Source organism: Mandrillus leucophaeus, unplaced genomic scaffold (assembly GCF_000951045.1).
Source record: "Mandrillus leucophaeus isolate KB7577 unplaced genomic scaffold, Mleu.le_1.0 Scaffold57, whole genome shotgun sequence".
In the NCBI taxonomy this organism is placed as follows: Eukaryota; Metazoa; Chordata; class Mammalia; order Primates; family Cercopithecidae; genus Mandrillus; species Mandrillus leucophaeus.
Window position 1 is genome coordinate 5,357,144 of NW_012106141.1, and position 26,861 is coordinate 5,384,004.

The window sequence follows — 26,861 nt, forward strand, 5'->3', positions numbered from 1 at the left end:
TCACAGGAGCCCAGGAGTTTAAGACCAGCCTGAGTAAGATAGTGGAACCTCATCTCTAACAAAAAAAGGAAAGAAAAAAAATATTAAATAAAAATTTTTAAAAATGTGAATACACCCTAACCAAGCCAGAAAAAGATGAGAATGTTCCATTTTTTCCCCACAGATCTTCCCACCAGCAGCAACCTTAGGAAAGGATGCTTATAGTCAGTTTTGTAGCTTTCTAGTGTGTTCCACAGAACATCAGCCCTGAAAGATGCTCTGGAAACAGTATTACTCTGCTCCCCAATTAAAGACTCAGATGCACACTAGTAAGTTACAGGCACCAAGGAGGCTCCCAGTAAGAAACTTGTTTGGCTTTACGTGAGCACACAAAGTGTGCCAGACTTAGTCACAAATGCCTTGTTTTAAAGAATGCCCCTTAATGCCACCTATCAGAAGTCTTCTCTTTCGAATAGGGCAAAAAAGTATGTGGGTGCCCACACTGCCTGGGTTCAACTCATATTCCTCCCAGGTGAAAATCCTGCCCGGAATGCTCACCTGGGACTCCCGCTTCTCCTCTCTCCAGGCCAGGGCCTCCTGCCCGCACCTTGTGGGCACCTCCTTCACCAAGTGGCCCCACAGTGAACTGGAAGGGGCTGCCAGTGACGTGCTGCCCGCGGTACTTGACGCTGACCGTGTGCACACCCATCTCCTGGGGCACAAACCGGACGCAGTGCGAGTTCTTCCCCATGGGTACAATCTCCGCTTCAGTCACACGGCCAGAGGGGCTGGTGACGTGGGCCGACATATCACTGCTGTTGATTTCTGAAAGAGGGAGGGAGGTTGGGGGAGAGAAGAGGGTTAGGGCAAGGGCCTGAGACGGGGCAGGACATGCAGGGCAAGCAGCCGAGAGCAAGGTGTACGCAGCCCAGTGGACATGGGGTGCCCAGATTTCCTTCCCTTCAGGCTGGGTGCCTGCCCTCCTGTGGCCAGCATGGAGTGGGCAGGGACCTTCAGGCCACCCATGCTAGGGGCACTGAGACTTCTTGCCAAAGGTGACGTGGTCATCCATCATGCATAGATGGGCTCCTTTCCACAGGTAGGGAAGGGTAGAAAACAAGAGCCGTCATCCCTTACTGTCAAGAAGCTTTGGTATTTCTATTAGGCAACAAGACAAAGTTAGAGAAAAAGGTGAACATTCGTCAGTCCCAATGGCAAAAGGGAAACCATGCGTGAGCAAAGCTTTGAGCAAACCAAAGACCAGGGGCCATACTTTCAGAAAAGCAATGTCTCGGGTCACCAGCGCTAGGACACAAGACCACATCACTCTACGTGAGCTGCTCACGTCATGCCAACGACTGTGCCTGTACTGCCGTGGTGAGGCCAGGTGGCCGCAGGCGGGGCACGGAGCACTGCCATCACCTAGAGCCAGTATGAAACTGCACCCTCCAGCCCCACAGGATCTGGGCAGAGCAGTTCATGACTCTGACCCCTGAGGACAGAAAAGGGAAGGGAGGTTGAAAAGAGGGTCACCCATGTTATGAATTGAATGTTTGTGTCCCTCCAAAATTCGAATATTGAAACCCTATCCCCAACAATGTGACGGGATTAAGAGGTGGGGCCTTGGGGAGGCAATTAGGATTAAATAAGGTCAGGAAAATGGAGTGACCCTGTGATGGGATGAGTGGCCTTATAAGAGTCTCAGACAGCTTGCTCCCGCTGCTCTCCAGCGTGTGATGATACAAGGGGACGCTGTCAGTCTTCAACCTGGAAGAGGGCCCTCACCACAATCTGGCCATGCTAGTACCTGATCTTGGACTTCCGGCCTCCACAACTGTGAGGCATACATTTCTGTTGGTTGCCACCTACTTCATGTGATTTTGCTAAAGCAGCCCAAACTAACGACGATGCCCTGCAAAACCTGGGTCTGGAGGACATCTGGTTAGTGAGCTGTCCTCCATTAAGGAGGAGGGGATCTCTGAGAGGATCATTTGGGTAATGAGGGGAAAACTGAGCCTCACCCAGAGTCATCTGGTACTAAGTAACTAAAAGAATAACAAAAAGAGACTTAAGAGAAAGGGTAAACGTCCACGCTGCACAGATACTTGCTAGTTCCTCATGAAACAAATAAGCAGAGAATAGGACAGGTATTTTGCCAAATGAGAAATGTAAAGCAAATGAAAAGAAAACACAGTACATATAACTAGTAATTGAAGATATGAAACTGAATACTGGACACCATATTTTTCCATCAGGTTGGCCAAAGTGAGAAGAGACAGCCCCAGTGCTGGTGGGGGAGTATGCAGAAATGTGGAGGGCGGTCTGCCAAGGTGTGGCAGCGTCTGAAATGCACCAGCCCAGCCCACTCCTGGGCATCTGGCCCACAGCCTGAGCACAGGGTGGCAAATGTCAGAGCAGCCCTGATGATGGGAGCTGAGGCACAGAGATGAGTAACGAAGGTTGATGCATCTAGACATGAAATGGAATCTTTTTCTATCACCAACAGTTCCATTGAATGAAATGGCATTTTATCTGGGTCATGAAAGAGATGATGTGGATGTCTATTTTTTGAGGTGGGAAGATGCCCACAAAAACAGTGGATGAGGAGTACACCGATATGACTGGAAAGTGAGCACACATGGCTGTGAGGACGGGGCAGCCAGGGTCCAACTCTGCACCTAAGATGTGAGCCAGGCTCTCTCTGGGAGGTGACACTTCCTCCCTCCACCTTGAGGCACACAAACTGTTTATGACCAGAAATGATCAGTACAGCTTTTTTTGTTTTGAGAAAGTCTCGCTCTGTCGCCCAGGCTGGAGTGCAGTGGCGCAATCTCAGCTCACTGCAACCTCCGCCTCCCAGGTTCACACAATTCTTGTGCCTCAGCCTCCTGAGTAGGTGGGACTACAGGTGCCTGCTGCCACGCCCTGCTAATTTTTGTATTTTTAGAAGAGATATGGTTTTGCCATGTTAGCCAGGCTGCTCTCAAACTCCTGACCTCAGGTGATCTGCCCGCCTTGGCCTCCCAAAGTGCTGGGATTACAGAAGTGAGCCACCACGCCCCGCCCAGTCAAGCTCTTCTTAAGTGATCATGTCTGAACTCTACAGTAATGAGGCTCTGCCACATTCCCATGTGACCCAATGTTGATGTGACTACACAAGAAGAACCCATTAACTAAAGCCAAGAAGGCGGAGTCGACAGCTCCCTGACACGTTAGGAAGGATGGGAGGTACAGTGTAGAAAGATAGCCCCCTCTCCAGAGCCTGCAACACAAGCTCCATCTGAAGACGATTTATATTTCCCTTCTCTGTAGAATTTGTGCAATTCCATAGGACATGTCAACTTCTGGGCAGAGGAGCCTCAAAACTTTCACTCACAGTGACTTCTCTCTGGAAGGATTCTTTATAGAAAGAACCTGGGCCACATTTCAGACAGACTGTGTGACCTGTTGACTGGCTAATTGGGGCCCATAAGGAACAATTCACCGCCAAAGGGCTAGATGTGGCCCAGTGAGATCTGCAGCACAGCCCTCGTTCTAATTTCAGGAAGGAAAGAGAAATACTAGAAGGATGCCGCTGGGCTGCCACCTCTTAAATACTTCCAGACACTGGCATCGGCTGGGCCAGTTCTTTCACTGACATGATTCTGTTTGACAGATAGTAAATCTAAAAATCTAAAAGCATATCTACGTTTCCCCCATGTGACCCAATAAAGTTATTTTTATTTGGAATTGGAAAAAGGTAGCGAGGTAAACAGATTTATTATTCTTGGATGAGCCTCTGTGAAAATAAACATAGAAGAAAATTATGAAATGAAGTGAAATGGAAAGGTCAGCACAGCCGACTTGGATACTGTGCTCTAGGCCATGCCTAAACTTGGTTCCCAAAGGCACCCACAGCCCTGAGGGCTGGAGCCAAGGCTTCCCCGCCCCACTAGTTCCCGACACCCACCTGGGATTTTCAGGTTCAGGTCACAAATGCTCCCGACAGTGGCCACGGACGGGGCCCGACTGGTGCGGGTGATGCTCTCTTTGACTCTTCCCTCCCCACTGATCTTCACAGTAAATGGGCTCCCTGCAAGACCCAAGAAGGCTTCTGTGAGCAGCCCAGAGGCCGAAGCACAGCATTTACAGAAAACCCAAGCATCCCATCTGGAGGGGAACGGAATACACATACCAGGCACGTGCTCATCAGCAAATTTGGTGGAGACGATATAAACCCCAGGCACAGTGGGGAAGTAGGAGACTTTGCAGGTGCCATCTTCCAGGTCCTCTGTCTGGATGTCTACTTTGCTGGGGCCTTCCACTGCCAAGGATATGCCACCATAACCTGCAACACAGCAGCCCCAGGCTGTTCTGACAGCAACTCCTCAGGAAGAGGGAGCCCGATGAATGGAGAAAGGACATCGACCCTTACGCTTCAGTCTATTTCTACATAGCAGAAAGAAAGCAATGGCGGCCTCATTTGCAGAGCCCAGAGGGGGATGAGTAGGTTAAGCGCCCTGAGAAGTCCCATAGTGAAATAACCTGCTGAACCTGGTTTTGACCACAGAACGCTTTCCTCAAGGGTATTTACTAATACCCCATAGACGATGTGCCCTGTGCAAACTGCTGGAGAGGACCTTCTGCCCTCATGCCTCCAAGAACTGCACGTACCACCTCGGGGGTTTATCCACAGCCAGACCTGAGATTCTGAATTTTTAAACAGCCCCTGGCTACCTCAACTAGGTCAGCAGATCTGAAGGTTTAACAGGGAGTATCTCCCAACCAGGACCAGAAATTCTCCAGCCCTCTCCCCTGGGTTAGAATTTGTCTAGAATTCACCAGTGTGGTCATGCCTCAAGAAAGCAGATGACTGGACGCACTGGGGTGTGGCGAGCTTAGAAGAGACACAATCTAACTCAAACCATCTCAAAGAGAGAACAGAAAGAGATGCCTCATTTCCACAAAAGCTCTGCTCAGATGACCATGGTCTTGGCCAGCCAACCCAACATTCTTTGCTCGGAGAGACGCTGGGAAGCTGAGAACAAGGGTGGGAGAACAGATGAGAAAACAGGGGTTTGCGAGGTGTTGTGGCTCTGGGTTCAGATCCTAGGGCAGAGGGGGCTGTAAGCCCTGTGAGCCTCAGTTTCATCATCTAAAAAACAAAGACAATCCTATTTTTGCCAATGGTCATGAGGCGTAAAAGACAATGCAGGCAGAAGGACCTATAGCTTGAAGGATGCTCAGGAAGGAAAAGGAGTTGGTAGGATGAAAAGATGGCACTGATTCAGCAAAGTAAGTCTGTTCCCACAAGCTCTGGGCCTCTCCCTTTGGACCACACAGACCTGCATCCCTTGTGTCCACGATGAAGTCAGACATCTCGAAAGTCCGGCCTTCTGACAGGCCGCGGCCATAGACTTTGGCTCGGCGGGCGTCACCGATCTCGGACTGGACCACCATGATGGACACGGGGCTGTTGGCCACGTGGTTGCCATTTTTCTTGATGCTGACCAGGTGTTCACCCACTTCCCGGGGGATGAAGGAGATGCCTGGGCCAGAACACAGATTGAGGTTTGTAAGGGGATGGCGGAGAGGAAGCAGGAGAGACACACTCTCAGAAATAGAAATATGACCTTTTTCCTGACATCCAACAACCCAGAGTGTCGACATCACAATGCACAAATACACTTGGGCATTTATCGTGCGTGTGACCCAGCAGGTTTATTACATCACACTCCATTGTGCTACCGATTTCCCAAGAAAGAACTGCAAGAGTCCCCATCTCCCACCCAAGATGTCCTGGCTCCAGCCAGGAAGGGTAGCCTAGCTCACCAATGTGGTTGTTGGGCAGCCTCTTCAGGAGACAGGGCTCATCTCGGCCAGATGGGGCCTTAATGCTGGCCGTCAGGCTGCTGAGGTCAGTCTCACTGATGTCAAGCAGGAAGTCAGCGGCCGAGCCCAACTTCACCTGGGAGCACCGCCTGCTGTCATCTGGGAAACATTCCCCCAAAAAGGACTCCCGTTACTTGTGGTCATCCCGCTTCCCAGAGCTGCCATGCCATATGCCGTTCACAGATGAACAGGCAAGAACTGATTACACGAAGTGAAAAAAAATGAGCCTTGAACACTGAGTAGACCCAACCAATGAAGAATGATGGGATTCATGCCTGCCTGCAGCAAAGACAAGGAGCTGGCAGGACCCGGAGACTTGAGTCCTCATGGACCAGGTGCCTAACCCCAACACTTTGAGAGACTGAGGCAGATGAATCACTTGAGGTCAGGAGTCCAAGACCAGCCTGTCCAACATGGTGAAACTTCATCTCTATTAAAAATACAAAAATAAGCTGAGTGTGGTGGTGGGTGCTGTAATCCCAGCTATTTGGGAGATTGAGGCAGGAGAATCGCTTGAACCCAGGAGGTGGAGGTTGCAGTGAGCCAAGTTTGCGCCATGAACTCCATCCTGGGTAACAGAGTAAGACTCCATCTCAAAAATAAAATAAAATATAGGAATCTTTGGTAGTTGAAGGGACCTCGCACCTGCCTGGCATGGCTGTGGGCATTTCTAGGTAAACAATGACCACATTCCACAGAGTACTACTGGCTGTTTCACAGACAGGTCTAAACATGGTGGGGACACGGGCTCTGCCTTGTGCATTTTCCTTATAACCAACTGAAAGCATAACCGGAATACAGCAAGGTGAGGAGCATGGGTTTTGGAATTTGATAACCTGGATCTGTTTACCCATATGTGAACTCAGCTACACCACTACTTTGCCAAGCCTCAGTTTTCCCATCTGTAAAAGGGATAGCAGAAAATTTATCTAGTAGTGACGCTGAAGGGCATCTCTGAGTTCACGCACTATTGCGGTCAGTATGATTTGAATACTCCATCTGAGAGCTTTCTCTTTGCACACTAGAGTAACACTGGCACAATAAAAGTGTGCTCCAAATACTAGCTCTTGCTTTTTCCTGGATTATCAGCAAGGGAAGAATTTAGCCAATCCAAAATTGGATTCCATCCCCTGCTCCTCCTCAATGAGTCTCCGTGAAACCTAAACTCAAAGAGATGTCTAGCCTGCCGCCTGTGGTCTGATAAGGAGGGTGGCAGTCAGGGGTAGTCATGCTTCCCATGAGGAAGCCTCCAGAAGCCAGACAACCCTACCTGTGATCTTGGCTGTGAAGGGGCTGCCAGGGATGTGCTTGTCATTGTACTTGACCAGAATGCTGTAGTCGCCTGGCAGAGTGGGCAGGTAGGTCACTGTGCATGTCCCATCTTTATTGTCAATGCAGCTGATTTCTGCTTTTGAGGGGCCCTCAATAGCCAAGTCCAGACCACCTACAAGTGGGAACAGGGATGCAGGGGTGTTAGGGAGAGAGTTTCCTTGTTTTAAGAGTTTCCTTGTAACAACTCATCCAGGGCAGCCCTGATGCTGGGGACAACGGACTGATGCACTCCACGTGAGCTGTGGGCAAAGGGACATCTGTCAGAACAAAGCACTCCATGTGGTAAAAATATCCACTGAGAAGAAACCCCAAATGTCTGAGTTCTTCACTGCAAGTAACCCTGGAGCTCTCTCTACTCTCAGGATGCATGGGATGAGAAAAGGAAGGAGCCGTGCATGTCAATTTCACATAAGAGATGGTGGGCGGTGGAGGGCAGAGGTGTATTGTCCCTTTCTATCAGGCACTGGCTGCCATCATGGAAATCCCATTAGAACCACAGATTTGGGAGTCTCCATGAATACCATGTGAATGGGCACACAGCTTTATCAAAAAGAGCCACTCAGTAAGTCATGTGGTCTTGTGGATACATGTGCAAAAAGAACAAAAACATCACCAACCAAAACATACTTAAATTCCAGACAAGTCACATAAAGTATTTCATAGCATGAATCTGATTTCAATTAGAACACAAAGGACTTCAAAAATGTCTTTCTGGGTAGAAGACAAAGCAGCTCTACAGATTTATATGAGAGAAAAGACAAGACAAATACTACCATTCAATTGTCTCACTTTTAAAAGCCACCCTAGAACCGTGTCCACTTAACCCTCCGAATGGATGGCTGGAGGCATATAAACATGTAAACCACACAGTACCTTCTCCTGCATCCTCTGTGACGATGGTGAAGGTGGCAGTTTTGTTGGCCACTCCATACACGAGGCCTGGACCATATGCAGAAACACTTCCACTGTTGGGGTAGTTCACATAGAACTGGAGTGGGCTCTCTGGGTTTACAAAGGACACAAACAAAATTGGTGCTCATGAAGGGGTGAATGAAGACCTTGGACAACCGGCATCTTAACACTCACCTCTCTACAGGTCTGGCGCCTCCTAAGCAGAGGCAGAGACAGAAAGAGACGCAGAGACAGAAAGAGATGCAGAGACAGAAAGAGATGCAGATGCACCTCCTGTCCCACGCCATCCTAGGACATCAGAGAGGGTCTACACAGTATTATTCCTTCAATCACAACGTAAGAAAAACAATCCTGGAGGCTGCCGCAGATGAGGAAGGGGGCTGAGGTAAGGCAATCCAGCCCAACTGATAAATAAGGAAGAAACTCTTGCACTGGGTGGTGAAAGGACCCATGGCTAGAGGGAAGGTGAGTGGAAAGGGCTTTTGGAAGGCCATTTGCCCACGCCATTCAAACCGTAAGGAATCAACCCCACAGTGGTCTTTCCCACCCACCCCGACTGCTAGCCCTACGTAAGCACTTTCATTTCTGCAGTGTTCAGGTGCACATCAGGAAAAGACCTAAGTGTTCACAACAGGGGACTGGTTAAATAAATGCTGATCTACTCATGGGCCATTAAAAAGAGTGAGGAAGACCCATGTTTACTAACTTGAGAAATTATCCATAATATGATGCATTAAAAAGAAAAAAAGCAAGTTGCTATAAACTATGAATACCATTACGCTATTCCTTTAAAAACAAAATAGAACAAAATTATATGTATGTTTGTAGATACAGAGAGAAACATCTAAAAAGATACACAACTTGCACCAGCAGTGGAAGTGGATGGCAGATGTGAGAAACATTTTTTCCTCTCTCTCCATCTGCACTTTAGAATATTTAAATAGAAGTAGATAATACATTTTTGCTTTAAGCCAATATTACATACAGGCAACTAAAGCAAATGCCAATCTCAGAGAAATATTTGCAACTCCTACCACAAAGGGCTAATCTCTCCAATGTTTAAATTGCTCTTAGAAACTATATGACAAAGGCCAATAACCAAATAGAAAAACAGGCCGTGGATCCAAACGTTCAGTTCACAGAAAAAGAAATACAAATAGACATATGGAAAGCTGTGCGGTCTCATTCACAAGAGAAATACAAATAAAGCAACACTGAGATTCTGTTTCTTTCCAACCATCAGGCTGGCAAAGATCCAAAAATGTGATAGCATATTCTACTGGCAAATTTTGTGGAAAAGAAGGTGCTCTCCTCCATGGCTGGAGGGTGTGTGAACTGCAACAGCCCCTCTGAAGGGCAATTTGGCAAGATCTGTCAAAATCGTAGATGCCTGCACTGGGGCCCCAGCAATGCCTCCTCTGGTAACTAAATCTCACAGATACATCTTCATGAGTGTGAAGTGACTAGGGGAAAAGTCGATTTGCTGCAGCAAGACTGGGGACAGCAACGCCAGGAAGAACCAAAATCCCTCCAACATGGAAATGGTCAAATATGTAATGGTTCGTCCACGTGAAGGAAGGCTGGAAAGACACTCTCTTATATATCTGTATTTCTATTTGCATGGAGAGTCTTAAAAATACTCTGAAAATGGCCAGGCGTGGTGGCTTATGCCTGTTATCCCAACACTTTAGGAGACCAAGGCGGGAGGAATGCTTGAGGACAGGAGTTCAAGACCAACCTGGACAACATAGTGAGATCCTATCTCCACACACAAAATAAAACCCTAAAACTCTGAAGTCGAACATAAAAAAATTTATGATAGTCTGGCTCAAGGAGAGGGCAGACAGAGGATATGGGTGGGAAGGAAACCTTTCTCCATATAATTTTTATTTTTGAACTATGAGAATGTGTTACCTATTCAAAATACTAAATTAAAAAACAAATATTTAAACAACTACAAAAAGAAAGAAAGAGTGAACCAGTGACACTGTGCTGGTTGGTGGCCCATGGAACTTGGGCCGGATTCCCTTGGAACTTGGGCTGCTGGTCCTCTTCTTCCGCCTCTGACCCCGCCCCAAGTCCCCAGGCCACATAGGGCTCTGCAGGCCAGGCTGGAAAGTCCCTCACTGTGCCTCACATTTTTCTCCCAGCTTGCCCTCTGGCCACACTCGGCGTAGTGACAAAGGTAAACAACCACAGACCCAAAGGCCTGCACGGTAACCCAAGACACTGAGCTACGTCATCCCTTCTAGAAATCAGCTGGACCTGCTAGGGTCCCAGGCTGTTTGGTTTTGCAGGGTTGCCAATGCTGCATTCCCCAGCCTGCTGCCAAAAGCCACTCCCTACACAGCAGCTGAGGAGCGTCTGTACGCTGCCCAGATGCCCCTGAACGGTGGAGCCCTGCTGGGCCTGCTCAGCTCAACTTACCGGGGATGTGGCTGCCCATGTATTTGATGTGCATCTCGTGGAGCCCAACTTCAGTGGGGGCGTATCTAACAGTCACCGTCCCGTCCTTGTTGTCCACAATCTCAGGTGTGGCCGTCTTCCCAGAAGGCATGTGTACCTCCCCTATGGAGCACAGGGAGACGGTGCAATGAGCCCACCAGCAACCTTCCCCAGAGAAGCAGAGCCCAAGGCACAGACGTATTCAAAATAAAGGTTTCCAGACCCAAGGACATTCATCGCTGCCTAAAACACTCAAGTCCCACAATGGGAAAGACCATTTGCTCTTTTCTTCTTTTTTTTCCAGTTCCATTTGACTTCCACAAAATACAGCAGACAACTCTTAAAGAGTTTTTTACAACTGGCAAAATCAAGCTCAGAAAGGACTTGAGAAGACCGTGAAACCAGCTGGATAGGTAGAGCATCAAACCAAAGAGAAGCAGGCATTGAAAAGAGGCTGAGGGGAGAAAGGAACTCCTGTATGACAGACTCAGTGTCAAAGTCGCATCTGGAAAAGTCAAACAAGAGGAGGCAGGGAAAAGGGGCAAACAGGAACCCGACAGTCATGAGGTATCTAAACACAGCAGTTCTTAACCTAGAGAGAATCATGGGCCCCCTCAAGAAAGTAATGCAAGTTGTCAGTGAGTCACTTCTTCAGAGAAACACACACGTGGCACATTCTGTAGTTTCAGGAGCCCACGGCCCAACGCCCGAGACCAAGAACTCATGACCTGGGGTTAAGGAGCCCAGGTCTGGGAGACAGTGGACACACCTCCCCGGCACCATTCTGGGAAGCTCATGAGAGCAAGTGAGAATGAGACAGCCTTCATGGCAAGTGCTTACCAGTGATTTCTCCTTTCCTGACAGCAAACGGAATGACCAGGTCAAAAGGCTTAAATCCCAGGCCGTTCATGTCACTCACTGGGACATAGGCCTCTTCGGTCACCTAAAAACAGAAGGCAGTGGTCACTGGGTAAAGCGGACAACAGCGGGAGCTGGTGAAGCTACAGGGGGTAGAGCTGCTGGGAATTCTGCAAGCCAGTGAGGCCGGGATTTGGGAATGTGGCTGCCCATTGTGGTATGGGCTTTGTCTAAGTGGCTCCAGACCCAGGGTAGAACCTGAGGGACTGGAGAAGTCACGCTGACCAACTGTTAGCAATCACTCGGGAATCTGTTTGTAAAATTCCCAGCAGCGCCCACGGGAAAGTGGAAAAGTAAGAGACAGCAATGTCTATGAGTCCCAAGAGGCTCCATCTGGAAAGGTTTAGTTGCTTGTGGCCTGGAAAAGAAGGTGCATTTTAAGTGGCAGAGAGTAGCAGTGGGTGGCTTTCCCCTTGAACAGAAACTGAATGTGCAAGTGGCGGCTTTGAGAGGCAGCAGCAGGGCTGCAGACAGCTGTCTGTCTTTCTCTTTAAACACGGAGACAAACTGCACCGAGCGTGATCACAGACACGACGGCTGGCGATTTGTGGAGCACGGATGGTGACGCGAAGGTGATCTTATTACAGAAAAAAGCAGGGATCATCGTGATGGGCTGATCAGTGAGGGGCACACCAATGACCAATGACCAGGACACCCACAGGGCTTAAGCAATCCCAGAAGCAGATGGCAGATTTTCTGAAATGAAGGCTGAGTAAACACAGAAACACAAAAAGGAAAAAACCAAAATTGTACCCAGGGCCTGAATCCAGGGGGACATGCATTTACCGGTGCCTCCTCCACGGCTGTGACTTCCCCATCTGTGGCCTGGTCAGTGGCAAATGGAGATTAGTTGGGAACCATACTGGAAGGATACACTCAGTAGACTCTACCACCACAGAGCTGCTTCCCCCACTGCTCCATCTTGAACCACAGTGAGCTGCTCACTCTAGCGAAGGACACTTTCTTACTGCCCTTTTGGAAGGCAAGTTGGTGACCTCTCTTTGACTGTCAGATGTGCATGCCCTGTGAGCCCACAACCCCACTTCTGGCAAGCAGACCTACGCTGGCAAGAGGCTCCATAGGTAACTGATGTGTGTAAGGACCTTGACTGGCGCCGTCTGTGGTCGTGCAAAACTAAAGCAACCTAACGTCCATCTGGAAGGGGTTGGGTCAAATAAATTCTGGTGAGTCTGTCCAGTGGAACACAGCAGTCAGGTCCAATGAATCAATATGTAAGGGTATCTATGGCACACTGAGGGAAGGAAGCAAGGTGCGAAAGCAATACGTACAGTGTGATCCCAGGCATGAAACTGAGGTGTGTGAAGTGTAAGCAGGTAAAAACTAACACGAGGCATCTCTGCAGCACAGAATTAGGAAAAAGGTCTTTTTTCACTTGATAAATGTCTACTGTGGTTAATTATTTAATTTTTTTGAGGCAGAGTTTTGCTCTGTCATCCAAGCTGGAGTGCAGTGGTGCAGTCTTAGCTTATTACAGCCTCAACCTTCTGGGCTCAGGCGATCCTCCCACCTCAGCCTCCTGAGTAGTTGGGACTAGAGGTGTGCACCACACCAGGCTAATTTTTTTTTTTGGTAGAGATGGGGGTCTCACTGTGTTGCCCAGGCTGGTCTTAAACTCCTGGGCTCCAGCAATCCTCTCACCTTGGCCTCCCAAAGTGCTGAGATTTCAGACGTGAGCCACCATGCTCAGCAGTTAATGTTTTTAAAGTTTTTTATAAATTCATTTTCAACAAATCTTAGATTTAATGCTCCTGGCTGGGCGTGATGGCTCACACCAGTGTGGGTCTCCTTGAGACATTTGCTATGACTGCAGTGTGGGTCAGTGTCCTTTTTGGCCTCAAACTTATAGTGAGACGCAGGGAATCTACCCAACCAAAGCCAATGAACAGTCAGTCAGTCCATCCAGTTAAGGTTCTCTCCCTGGAATGAGAGAATAAAGACCCAAACCAGGTACTGTAGGTACTGTGGGTGATCGTCCCTTTCTGCCTTCAGCAGTGGTCAGGGGGCAGTGGGTAAACACAAAATATTCTTGCTTTGTGTGTATTCAGGGGCTAGGAGACACTTATTCTTACTGAGTTTGGAAGCCTCCACTTCTGTAACAAGGGTCCTCAATTTTTTTACTCTGACTTTCTCACTTAGACCTTCCCAATATGGTCTTCTCTTACCCCCAACTCATCGCACCAGCAGGCCCATGACCACTGCTCGGTGGTTGGCTGCTTTTCCCTCCTACCTAATTCTAACCAACCAGATAAAACCCAGTATGGGCTAAAAACAGATTCTGAAGACTACAACTGGTACCCTTCTCTGTGAATAACGACATCAACTTCCCAGCTGTATTTCCTTCTTCCTACAGAAGAAAAACACTCTTAAATGAACAATGTCAAAAGTTGACAAGTGTTTACATACTTGAGACATAAAAGAGCCTCCAGATCTCTGGCACGCTGTTTACGGATAAACAAACATCGATGGAAGGGAACAAAGCTACGACAGAGTATAGACTGTTTGGAAGAAAGTCCCTGAGCTTCTGTTTAGAAAGGAGTCGTCATGCACCTCTCCATTACTGCACAAAATGAAATAATTAGAAGGTGCTTTGTAGGCTGTGAAGAAGGCCAGGTCATTAAAAACATGAAGGGCCTATGAACCTTGTGGTCAAGTGCGGCTGCTGATGGCAGTATCAAAGGACACCAGTGAGGATGACAGCATGGTACTTGGTGTCTGTCTAGACCAAGCACGCTTCATTTGTAAAAAAAAAAAAAAAGCCCAGCGATGCTTGGTTTTGAGGGTTCAGTGAGGTAATGCCCCTGAGGTTTCTAATCCCTTTCCTGGTTGAAGAATATTCACAGGAAGATCTATTATGCAATAACAAAAATAAATAATCAGAGGAAGATCTATAAGTCACTCAGAATTGAAAATGAAAGACCTTGGTCATTCACTAACCCAGATGTTTGCATAATGGTTTCCTCCTTCTATTCCAGATGTTCCTCGCTGCAAAAGACAAGGTATTTCCCCCTCATACATAAACTGTGAATCTTTCCAAAACACAAGTGGAGATACTTTGAGTCCTGGGTTATCAGAGTCAAGTCTCTAAACAAAACAGCATCAGGAAGCTCTCTCCTCCAGCCATGGAGAATGGCCATGAAGATGGAAGAAGGAAGAGCTGGCAGGTTAAAAACCTGTCATGTTTTATGTAGAAACATTTTCGTAAAGGTGTGTTTTTCTGAGGAGTTATCTTTCAAAACGCCTCAGCTTAGGCCAGGATACTGCCCAAGTCCCTTATTATGATAGACACCTTGGTGGTCAGTAAGATTCCCTAAAAACCCTTAGAGCCAAAGGGTTTCTGAGTTTCTAGAGATTACTCTGGGACTCTACAAGGTCACAACTGCTTAACGAAATTTCCAAAGGGGAAAAAAAAGTGGAAGAGGATATCCTGGTCAAAGTTCAACAAATGGCAGCTGTTACAGTTTCCACCAATAACAGCATGCTCTGGAGAAGGAATTTCCCTTACCATGACAGTGAAGGGGCTGTTAGGAATATCAACACCACCGAAGCGCACATAGATCACATATGTGCCTGGCTTGGCAGCTGTGTAGAAGATGTCATAGGTTCCATCTTCATTCTCGATGACATCGGCCTCGGCCTCAGTGCCATCTGGGGTCAGAACCGTGCAGGTCACTTTCCCCTTCCCGGCAGTCTTGGCATCAACCACAAAGCCTACTTCTTCGCCAGTTTTCACAGTGGAGGCGATTCCAGGACCTGGAGAAGAGTTCAGGGGAAGAGAATGGAAGTATGGACACACATCCTGGAGGCCCAAGAACAAATCACACCCATCCATGCTGTCTGTGCCTGTAAATGTTAGGCCTTCAACTGCTGCCATTCAGAGGGATATCCCAAAGATCCCCTAATCAGGTGTTGCTCAAAGGGTTACTTCATCAATTACTTACTAAATAAGGAGCATCTATAAGCTCTGAGTGTTGACTAAAGGTTAGCCTGGGTTTGCCAGCATTTAAAGGTATGGCAATGGAAGGTCACCTTTCAACAAACATATTGGGCATTTTCTTAAGTGCCAGGTACACATAAAGGTGGGTAAGACACAGTCCCTGCTCTCAAGGTGCTAACAGGGCCAGGCACCAAGAATGACAGCTCCAACTGCAGTGGAAATGCTGAAGAGGAACTAAGTTACGAAAAAATAACACACTGTTCCTCAGGGAAGTGTCTCGCAGCATATCTAGGCAAAGGTCCTAAGAATTTATATACCAGGGTTGCCACACTGACAAAGGGCTTCCTAAAGAAAGGAAACATGGCTGAACCCGGAAGGATGGGTTCTGTTAGCTAAGGGATACTTGCAACCTCTCCCCAGTGACCAGTCTCTCTCTGATTTCTGGCACCCCTTTACACAGGATCCATACATCAGGAAATGCAGAACAGCATGAACTAAAAGCACATTGGCAAATATGAGCCAAGTGCGTAGGAGTAACAGGGAGGGTGGCCAGAACAGTTTGTTCAGGGAGTAGTGGAAGAGAAGACTGGAGTCAATCTGTGGAAGGCACTGAATGACAGACCCTTGGTTTAGCCAAAGGCAAAGGTGTAGCCAAAAGGCAAGTATTCAGCTCAGGATTCTGCCCAAGCTAGGGGAGGAAACAGGGCCTGGAAGGCAATGGGGAAGTCCCCATCCAACGTTAACATGCCATCAATTAGTAAAGATGATCTGGTTGTCGCTGGCAGCTGCATACACCTAGGAGGTGGTGGACTGGCCAGCGTTCCAAAATTTCTCCGTTTTTTGCCATGGGTGAGCCAAAAAGGGCCACACTGAACAACTCACAACCTTGCTGTGAAAGCCCAGATTTTCTCCATTCAAAAAAAGATGCGCTATGAGAGAAACAAAACACATGAAGGGTGGTCCTGTGCTTAGTCTACTTATTTAAAAAGAAGTAAATCTGTCTCATTTTAGAGATGGGGATTCATGTTTTGAAATCTGCTTGAGCAGCAGCACTGAGCTGCCCAAGGGCTGTTCTTAAAAACTGAAAGGCCGTTCAGGCACGGTGGCTCACACCTGTAATCCCAGTACTTTGGGAGGCCGAGGAGGGTGGATCACTTGAGGCTAGGAGTTCGAGACCAGCCTGGCCAATTATGGTGAAACCCTGTCTCCACTAAAAATACAAACCTTAGCCGGGCATGGTGGTGGGCACCTGTGGTCCCAGCTACTCAGGAGGCTGAGGCTGCAGTGAGCTGAGATTGCATCACTGCACTCCAGCCTGGGCAACAGAGCAAGACTCCATCTCAAAAAAAAAGAAAAGAAAGGCCTGTGACAGTCAATAGTTGTGTCTTAGAAACTGAAGGAAGAAGGAGAGAAAAAAAAAAGAAAGAAACCAAAGAAACTGTGATGCTCAAATATTCATGGAGAATTCCTGAGAGGTTTACACATGCATGACGAAAAAAACCTAGATCCTTAAATGTGTTTCTCTAATGCTGACCTGAAATGCTCTTGAATGAATGCTGAGTAACTATCTATTCATAAAAGGCAGAAATTTGCTGCTTTTCATGGGAGTCGCCATCAGAGTTGGGTTCTCAACACTTCAAAAGCATATAATAATAGTTATCATGTATCTGGCACCATGCTAAGCATTTTTCATGCCTGACCTCATCTAATCTTTGCAATAACCCTGTACAACAGTCTCTGTTCCTTAGAAGAGCTTCTTAGAAGAGCTTCTTGGATCTAAATGTTCTCCAAATAAAAATGAAGAGCTTCAATCTATGTCAAACTGAAGTTCAGTGAGGTCGAGCAACGTGCCCAGATCATGTAGCTTGTAAATCACAGAGAAGGGCTACAGCCCGGCTTTCTGATTGCAAAGCCCATGCTCCTGACCTTGAGATGCTCTGTACTCACCCGTGGCCAGGCACTTGCTGGCATCACCCGTCTGTGTGGCTCGGATGCGATAAGGAGAAAGTGGGATGTCGTCACCCCCGTAGGTGACCCCAATCATATAGCGCCCAGTCTTGTCGGGGATGTAGGTGACAGCATATGTGCCATCTTTATTGTCATGGACAATGGCTCTTTTGGGTTTTCCTTCTTGGTCCTGTGGATCATAGAGAAATGCTATTTAGGATATTGTCAAGATGTAGAAAACATTCATGGAAAACCTTGACATATTTTCCTATTAGTGCCTCTAGTGGAGAGACAGAATGGATGGCTTAATACAATCTAGTTTTGTTTTGTTTTTTTTGTAGGGAGAGTAGAGGGTCACAGATCCCTTTAACACCATGACAGACACAGCCAATTTTTAGTAACTTTGTTGTCAGGTGAACCAAGAGTGTTTTAGCTCGAAATTCTCTGGAATGTAGGGAGGGGAGGAGGCAGAGGCTTCTGCTCACACACCACCGCATCCAGTCTCCCTTTTCTCTTTATTAATAGAACTATAACTCTTAGCTAGGTGCACTGCTCCCAGAAGATGGGACTCCACTTCCTAGCATCCTTGCCACTAGGTAATGTGACTTGTGGCCAACCCCCGACAAATCAGAAGGGAATGGAAGTCTAAGATAGATTTTTGGCAGGGCTGCTTAAGAGAGCCAACTGAGCTGGGAGGACCCCTTTTTCCCTTCTTTCTTCCTCCTTCTGGCCTGCCACGTGGATGTGATGGCCAGAGCACTGGCAGCCTTGTGGTCCAGGATAAGACCTTAAGGATAAAAGTCACATGCTAGGTAGAGGAGCAGAGAGATGGAGCCGACCTCCTTGGTGAGGTACAGGGCACCCAGGTGGCTTAACCTGGGCTTCCTTAACAAGAGAGAATAATCGCATTTATTTCAGTCACTCTTATTTTAAGGTTTACTGCAGTATGCAGCATAACTTAGTCTTAACTGATCCAAAGAGTAATTTCAAACATTTAAAAATAAAAACATAGGGGACGGGCACAGTGTCTCATGCCTGTAATCCCAGCACTTTGGGAGGCTGAGGCAGGCTGATTGCTTGAGCCCAGGAGAGTTCAAGACCAGACTGGGCAAGATGGTGAAACCCCATCTTTAAAAAAACAAAAATAAAAACATAGGAATAGATGTAGTAAAAAAAACATGAAAATTCACCAAAAAGTAGTTCTTGGAGCTACACCCTCAAATCTCTCAGGCGAGCTGCTTATGCTTCTGCACATTTACTGACTCTTTGGTGGGAAAATCTAACAAACAACTTGCACAGAAATCGGTTATTGAAACCCTTGTTCTTAAATCTGGCCTGGAAATGAAGTCTTAGGATTAAGGTTTGGCTCGAAAAATAACTCCAAGTTACCGTTATCTGAACAGCAAGCAGGCCTTCTCCGGCATCTCGGGCATCGATTGCAAAGTCCACAGGTAGACTCGCAGGCACACCATAGGAACTAAGGCCGGGGCCACTGGCGGTCACTTTGCTGGCATCATATGTGGGAAGGACCTTGACCTTGAAGGGACTTGATAGACACACACACACACCCTAGTCAGTAAAGATACGTGTCAACCCAGCTGCATCTGACTTTTCTGACACATGAGTGGGATGGAAAAGGGGGTTTCTACAGTAGATAAGATAGTGAGTTAGTCAAGGTGCCTAAGTCCAGCAGAAATTTACAACTATGAGGTAGTAACCATTACATGACAGACTGGTTTTGCCCTGAGTGTGTTCCAAGGCAGCAGTCCCCAGCCTTTTTGGCACTAGGGACTGATTTCGTGGAAGACCAGGGGGGGTGGTGGGGGAATGCTTTTGGGAAAAACTGTTGCACCTCAGATCATCAGCCATTAGTTAGATTCTCATAAGAAGCGCACAATCTAGATCCCTCTCATGTGCAGTTCACAATAGGGTTCACACTCCTACAAGAATCTAATGCAGCCACTAATCTGACAGGAGATGGAGCTCAGGCGGTAATGACTGCTCACCCATCACTGTGCGGCCCAATTCCTAACATGCCATGCACCCGTACCAGTTCACGTTCCAAGGGTTGGGGACCTCTGTTCCAAGGGATACAAATAGTTTTGGGAGGAAGAGCTCACAAATTAGTTTGGGAAATACAGCGTTAAACACATTTAGCCCAGTTTTGTTATGCTAAGATGATGGTAACCAAATGGAAAGAATACTGGAACTTCATTTTAATATTTATATCTCATCTTATTCTATATTCTGTATCTATAATTATTCTATATTTAGTATACTTCATATGGTACATGGTATATTAGTAAAACAATATACAAATGTCATTTATAAATTACACATTTTGACATAGATAGAGCTAATATGCTTATCTCTATATAAAATATGTGTTAGGGGATATGGGTGAAAGTTTTTCATCTTAAGGGGCATGATTTTTTAAAGAAAGAAAAGAAAACACTTACAGATTGTTCCAAGAGGTGAAGAACTTATGTAACATTTTTTAAAAATTAATATCAGCAAGGAAGAAGGTTTCTATATAAAACCTTCTGGAAATGCTTTTGTCAAGCAAACCCTGAAGTAAAGACCTTTGTCCTGTCCCAAAACACCAAAAGGAAACCTCTAATAAACTAATAAATTCTTTATTTTTTCAATGATTCTCTACTACTACTACTACTAGTGCTTTTTTTAAAAGAGATGTCAGGGGAGGGTCTATGTTGCCCAGGCTGGCCTCAAACTTTTGGGCTGAAGTGATCCTCCCAGTTCAGTCTCCCAAGTAGCTGGGATTACAGGTGAATCCCACCACAACTGGTTAGAATTTCTAACTTCTTAATTTCAGCTTACCTTTAAACTAAAGATGTCTGAAAGGAATTGGGGGAGCGAGAGAGCGGGAGCCACAAATATCAAAGCTAGTGTGTGGTGACAAGTTGCAGGTTCTATGTAACACTTGCTGCCTCGATGGATGGGTAGATGGACTGATGGAGGAATGGATGGGTGGATGGACTGGTGGAGGGATGGATGGACTGATGGAGGAATGAATGGGTGGATGAATGGACTGACGGAGGAATGGATGAGTGGATGGATGGACTGATGGAGGAATGGGTGGGTGGATTGATGGAATGATGAAAGAATGGATGGACGGATGGATGGATGGATGGATGGATGGATGGATGGATGGATGGACTGATGGAGGAATGGATGGGTGGATGGAGGGAATGATGGAGGAATGGATGGGTTGATGGACTGATGGGAGGAATGGGAGGAATGGATGGGTGGATGGATGGACTGGTGGAGGAATGGATGGGTGTATGGAATGATGGAGGAATGCAAGGGTGGACAAGATAGACTGATGGAGGAATGGATGGGTGGATGGATGGAGCTTACCTGCGAGGAATCTCTTCATCAGCATATTTAACTGAGACCATATAAGGTCCCTCCTGAGATGGAGTGTAGGTTACTGTGTGTGTGCCATCCCCATTGTCCACCACGTTCACTGGCTCCACCAGGCCTGAGGACAGAGATGAGAGGTTTAAGGAGGAGCCTGGCTTCACCTTTACTTCACCCTTGGCTAAGTTTGAAATAGGATCACATCCATCCCCAAGAGCTATTGGTTTCCACTGATGAATAACCTAAAGGCAAGCAACCATAATCATAGGCCTGAAAAAATCATAGGAACCCCAATTCATGGTTGCAGAAATGACGCCAAGAGACACCTTTAGCTTTCTGTTGGCTAAAATACACTCAGTCTGCCCTAGAGTATAATTAAGGAGACTGCCTGTGCTTGCTGCTGGAGGGTGTACGTGGATGATGCATGTTGAAGACACGCTATAACCTTTCAAGCTGGTTGGCATGCTTAGGATGTGGCAATTTTACTCTACAGCTGAGACACTGCCAAAGAGTCCAGAACTGTGAAAAGCAAAAATTAACCAATGGGCTGGCTAGTCAAGACTTGTGGCCACCTTTGAGTAAAGAACACTGTGGTACCAGCATGCTGGGGCATAGATGCAGGGCAGGTGATGGTGCCAATCTCATGGGGCAAGGGGACCCTCAAGATGAAGCCTGTGGAGATGTTGGAGATTACGCTAAAACATCATCAAGGCATGCACTGGGTTGCAGAGTCCAGATCCCAGTTTCTGACGTGAGAGTCAAGGATGGGCCAACTCCAGGGTAGGTTAATCAAAGCATGGCATGCTCATTAAGCAAAGCAGATGAGGCAGGTGTAAGCCAATTTTAAAGTGAGGCCAGCAAGAAGCATTTGGGTTACATAATTCAGCAGCCATGGGAAAATGCAAACCTGTCTCATTAAAGTCACCCTTCGGGTCACCTTTAAAGAACTCTGAAAGGGCTTTCAAGGGGCTGCGCCATGAATGGGAATCCGTGCCATCAGCTAAAATCAAAAGGCTGTTACTTGAGAGTCCTTCATGATAGAGGCAGATATCCAAGTAAAGCTTCTCTTTCTTTCTTTTTTTCTCCCTCTTTCATTCACACATACACAGGGACACATACATGCACACAAACGCATGCAGGTCCTGAAGCTCTGTAACTTCACAGAATCTGATCCCAGTCCCATGACCTCATTTGCCCCAAACCACTTCTGCCCTGAGCTTCAAAGGACATAACCTCCTGCTGAACTCCATGAAGGAGAAGGTTCCTCTTCAAAGAGGGAAATCCCCATTTGCCACTTCTGTGAATCCAAGAATATATCACTGGGGAGGAAAATCCAGATTATGTAAGAAATTAGGCACACTGTCCTCTATGCGGGAGAAAAGCAATTTTAAGTACTGAAGTAGGAAACATGGTCACTTACCAAAAAAGGCAAGCTCCAATGCCCTCCAGGGCTTTGTCCCCATATGGCCCGCCAGCCTTACCAAACCCAAGTTCCAGGCTGCCAACAGGGCAGGCCAAATTGCCAACAAAGCCCATTCCCCAAGACACCCTCTGTCTCTGGGGAATTGAGACAATGACAAAGCCACGTATCACGTGCATCATGTACCTGGCATTCCCACAGGTTCTGGTATGTACCACATGGACACCAAGGTATCTCAATGACTTATCACTTCCAAACCCCACCATCTGCCACATCCAGACCAACCCGCCCCCTCACAAATGCTGAAACACATAATGAAACAGTCGCCACCATATTACATATGAGAGCCCAAATACTGCTGCTTTATCTAAGAAACTGATAGCCGTATTATTAAATGGGGGGACAGATCACTGGAGAAATAACAAGCCTGCTTACTTGTAAGCAGGAATTTCTACTGTTTAAATAGAACATGAAACAATAAAGTAATTTTTTTAAATTTAATTTTAAGCTCATGAGCAAACTCAAAAGCAAAGCATCTGCTCTGGGTCACGGCTGCCCCTGCCTGGGGCAGATGAATGTCTGCAGGAAGGCAGGGTGCATACTTACCTCGTGGGCCCAGGACCCTCACTTCCAGCGGAGCCAGGCCAGCCTTGCTGCTGTCCACTGTGAAGGACTGCAGGACACGGGCTCGGACGCCTGAGCCCAGCCCAGGGCCGGCAATCTTGACCTTGCTGGGGTCCACAACATCCTTCACAGGAACCCTGAAGGGGCTGCCTGGAAGAGAGGTCATGGGATTCTGAGCACAAGCTGGGAACTGGAGACTACCTTGTGCACACCCAGAATGGCACTGCTGCTCCCCTGGGACCTCGGCCATGCAGGCCTCGGTCAGCTCCTCCTGCCTCACTGTGTGCACTGCTTATGCACCCACTCACTGTTGTCAACCATTCTCACAGAGCACCTACTACATGCAGATGTTGTGCCAGGTGCTGGATCCTGAGTGGTTAACAACCGCCACCCCCCACCCCAGGAACGCACAATGCAGGAGAAGGATGAGGCAAGCAAGTCACTCTAACATCCTACATAACGTATTGGGGGTGTGGAAGGTGGAGCACTCAGTAGGCAATCAACCTGGTCTGCGTAAGACCAGAGAAAGCTTTCCAGTAACATCTCAGTTGCGGCACAAGAGGGAGCAGATGGAGGGATGCTTCAGAGAGGCCTCAACACATGCAGGAGCCCAGAGATGAGGGAGGAGGCAGGCTGCTGGAGAAACTGAAGGAGGAAGCCTAGTGGTGGAAGAACAGAATGGAGAGAGATGGGCAGGCCCTGCAGCCCACATCCAGCCCTGTCTCCCACAAATGGCTCCCATGTGTCCCCCAGACTCCTCTCCCTCCAATGCAGCTAGCACCTTCTGACCACACTCGGCCTTCTCAGTCACCCAGCCACCTGGTGAAGCCTCACTGTCTTCCTGAGTGTAAGCTGAGTTCCTGCTGCGTGGCTGACTCCACGGGGGACCCTGAGGGCCTCTGACTCCTTGTGGGTGTCCGTTTTAAAGATGAAGCACAGAGGAGTCGAGGAAAGGAGATAGCGATTTGCTAGAGAAGTGCTCAACAGAGAAACAAGGGCTGGGCCATGGACACTCATGGACTTCTCTGTGGAGGGGGGACCTCCCCATCCAGGGTACCTGCAGCATGCCTCAGGCTACCACGCCCATCGTCAAGGGGCCACATGCACCTCTTGCCTTGCACGGGCATCCTGGTGCTCCCCATGGTATCTGGCAAAGTTAATGACTGCCGTGAAAGCTGAGGGCTCTCTGCTTTGCATCTCAGAGAGTTTATACTTTGTAGAAGTAGAGATAGCCAAGACACACAAAGAACTGAGTCTCTGGCTTTCTAACAACAGATGGGTTTCAACAGCATCCAGGACTTTAGCTACATGAAATAAATGGCTGGCCCTGGCAAACAAGCACAGGCCTCCACACTGGGGTGAGAGGAACAAAAGGGGGCTTTACTTTAGAGAGTGACAGTTGAGGATTTCAACGTCAACAGCTGACGGCAAGGGACTACCTCTGAGACCAATCTTTAAGTCAGAGCCTCCACTAGAAGTTGTCTGAACTCAGCATGACAGTAGCCAAGAATCAACAAACCCGGGTAAGATAAACTGTCCAAGATGGCAGACCCCAAGCATTATCCGCCACTCCCTTATTCCATGCCCAGACACATGTCACCATTCCCTTATGCCAGCCCTTCTTCCTCATGCACTCTGAACCCCAGTCAATCCAGTGGTCTAGGCAGCCGCCACCAACCGACCACAGCTGGCCTACCACAGGAAATCAACACGCCATTATGGGTAAGACAGGACACGTTGTTAAAAATAACTCCACTCCGGGTTTTTAACCAGGCCAGGAAAAACTGGGCTAATATTTAAGCATCCAGAAATTAGAAGCTGGCAGGTCGCCGACGGTTTCACGGCAGTACCCCCATGGGTTGCCTTAGCTAAGAAGCCTGACGCTAAGAAAACCAACCAACACTTCACTAAATGTTTCCACCTGGGAAAGTTCTGGGGTTCTGGAAAAGCTGGCATTTGGCTGTCTCTGGGAGGCAACAGAGAGCCTGAAACATAAAAAGGCACCATCCACACCTGATGGGAAAACCACAAATGAATGTTTTTTCTGTTGTTATGCTCAAAGATGGCCATTTACTTTAAGCTCACAGGTGGGCCACAGGGGACAAACTCTGACCCCTTTCTGTAAGGGGGATTCGGAAGCTGGTGGCATTCACCAGCCTTTCCCCATAGTCAAAAAGTTTCATTGCCACAAAAACCAGGAGATGTTCATCTCCGCTGTTGCCTGCCAGGTCGGAGCCACCACATCACCCCTCCTGGGAGCAGCCTTCTACTCGTTCTCTGTGCCCGACTCTCTCCTAATGCAAGTGTTACAAAACTCCAAAAGGAGCCCGTAGCTCTGAATTCTGTCACCGAGCCCCATTCTCGTTCTTCATAGCAGTCATCACAAGTTTTAGTTGTATAAGCCCTAGACAGTAAGCTCCCTGAGGGCAGGAACTTTGTCTTGCCCAAAGCTGAAATCTCCTAGACTAGTGATTATGGGAATTTTTAAAATCTATATTGAATGAGCCACAAGCACAAGTTTGAGGAGAAACATGTTTTAAATGACTTGAGGCTTAAATGAATATCTAAGTAGAATCAATCTGAGTTGAATGTCAACATTTTCTGATCAGTGTGAGAGAAAGACAGTGAGTGTGAGTGTGTGTGCACATTTCCATGTGGTAATGGGGAAGCAGGGATGGAATCAGGAAAATGTGTGGTCAGTGGACACTCCAGCTGCCTGAGAGTCAACCCAGAACCCAGCAGTGGGCCTCTCAGCCTGCCCTTCTCCTCTCAGCGTGACCCAGAGAGAGAAGAACAAGCCTCCGCTGAGGCTTTTCCTGCTCCTGGGGTCCTGGGGTGGGGCTCTGCCCTCTTCACACCACACCTGAGACGAGGCATAAGTGGCCCAGAACAGCCCCAGTCCTTGGTCTTGTGTCCACACCACATACTCACCTGCCCTTTTAGAAATGGGGGTGGGGGAGGTGGTCTCAGAATTCACCACTATAGAATTCATCCATATAACCACAAACAACTTGTACCCCAAAAGCTATTGAAATAAATAAATAAAATGTGTGGGGGTGACAATCATTTGAATAGAGAACTAGAACCTATGGAGAGTCCTCCCCGCAAAACAAATGGGGGAGGGTCCTTCACTACTTAAGTCATATATTTGTTTATTGTTTGAATCTTTACAGCGGTGGTTCAGCCTGAAGTGATTTTGTCCCTTAAGACATCTGACAAGATATAGAGACATTTTTGGTTGCTACAAATAAGAATGGGGAAGGAGAAGTCTGCTATGGGCATCTAGCAGGTACAGGCCAGGGATGCTGACAAAAGTCTACATTGCACAGGACAGCCCCACACCACAAAGAATCATCTGGCCAAAAGCTGAGAAACCCTGTTTCACAGTGACTGCCAAAGTTGAGAAACTAGTGCCAAAGTGCCAAAGTTGAGAAACATAGTGCCAAAGTTGAGAAACCCTGTTTCACAGTGAGTGTACACGACATCACTAAATACAAAAGAAATTATAAAGAAGAATTTGAATCTGCATATCTTGATCAGCTACTAGCATTGTCAGTGAAAAAAAGAAGCCAAGACACATGAATAAGGTATATAAGAGCCAAGCACAAAATAAGGTAGAGATTTTTTTTTTTCCTTTTGCTGCTATTACAAGTATCAGATTGTTTTTCCCACTCAGAGAGATAAGCAAAATCAAACCCATTTTCCTGCGAAATCAGTTCTTCTTTGGGGTCCTCTGTGAGGAATAGCTTACCAGGGATGTGGGCTCCTCCATATGTGATATTAACATCATAATCCCCCGGAGCGAAAGGAATGTACTCAGCACTGCAGCTGCCATCCTTGTTGTCTCTGCAATTTATCTTTGACTCTGATGGTCCCTCAACAGTGATGCCAAGCCCACCAATTCCTGCCCCTCTGGAAAGGATGGAAAAGAAAGTGAAATATGCACCATTTATGCTGGTCTGCTTACTGCCAAAATTCATGCAAATTCCCTTTATAAACTATTCCATGTAGCCACCCCAATTCAATTACTACGATACACTCTCACAAAGGGAATTTCACATTAGTATAATACAAATA

At 47.4% G+C, this 26,861-nt stretch overlaps 1 protein-coding gene across 3 annotated transcripts in view; it reads right to left on the reverse strand.

The window, feature by feature from the left end:
- FLNB (filamin B, beta) overlaps nucleotides 1–26,861 on the reverse strand; it is a 130,023-nt gene that overhangs the window by 19,829 nt on the left and 83,333 nt on the right. For 2 of the 3 annotated variants that reach the window (XM_011998389.1, XM_011998390.1), the window contains 16 exons: nucleotides 26,536–26,696; nucleotides 22,767–22,934; nucleotides 20,738–20,861; nucleotides 18,749–18,905; nucleotides 17,360–17,549; nucleotides 14,981–15,228; nucleotides 12,244–12,282; nucleotides 11,380–11,482; nucleotides 10,522–10,662; nucleotides 8,056–8,184; nucleotides 7,121–7,294; nucleotides 5,791–5,949; nucleotides 5,304–5,507; nucleotides 4,154–4,306; nucleotides 3,929–4,051; nucleotides 538–804 (listed from right to left, as the gene is read on the reverse strand). In XM_011998389.1, the coding sequence (XP_011853779.1) occupies nucleotides 538–804; nucleotides 3,929–4,051; nucleotides 4,154–4,306; nucleotides 5,304–5,507; nucleotides 5,791–5,949; nucleotides 7,121–7,294; nucleotides 8,056–8,184; nucleotides 10,522–10,662; nucleotides 11,380–11,482; nucleotides 12,244–12,282; nucleotides 14,981–15,228; nucleotides 17,360–17,549; nucleotides 18,749–18,905; nucleotides 20,738–20,861; nucleotides 22,767–22,934; nucleotides 26,536–26,696 (2,540 nt within the window). The remainder of the gene's footprint in view (nucleotides 1–537; nucleotides 805–3,928; nucleotides 4,052–4,153; nucleotides 4,307–5,303; nucleotides 5,508–5,790; nucleotides 5,950–7,120; nucleotides 7,295–8,055; nucleotides 8,185–10,521; nucleotides 10,663–11,379; nucleotides 11,483–12,243; nucleotides 12,283–14,980; nucleotides 15,229–17,359; nucleotides 17,550–18,748; nucleotides 18,906–20,737; nucleotides 20,862–22,766; nucleotides 22,935–26,535; nucleotides 26,697–26,861) is intronic. The other variant, XM_011998391.1, reaches the window with a different exon arrangement.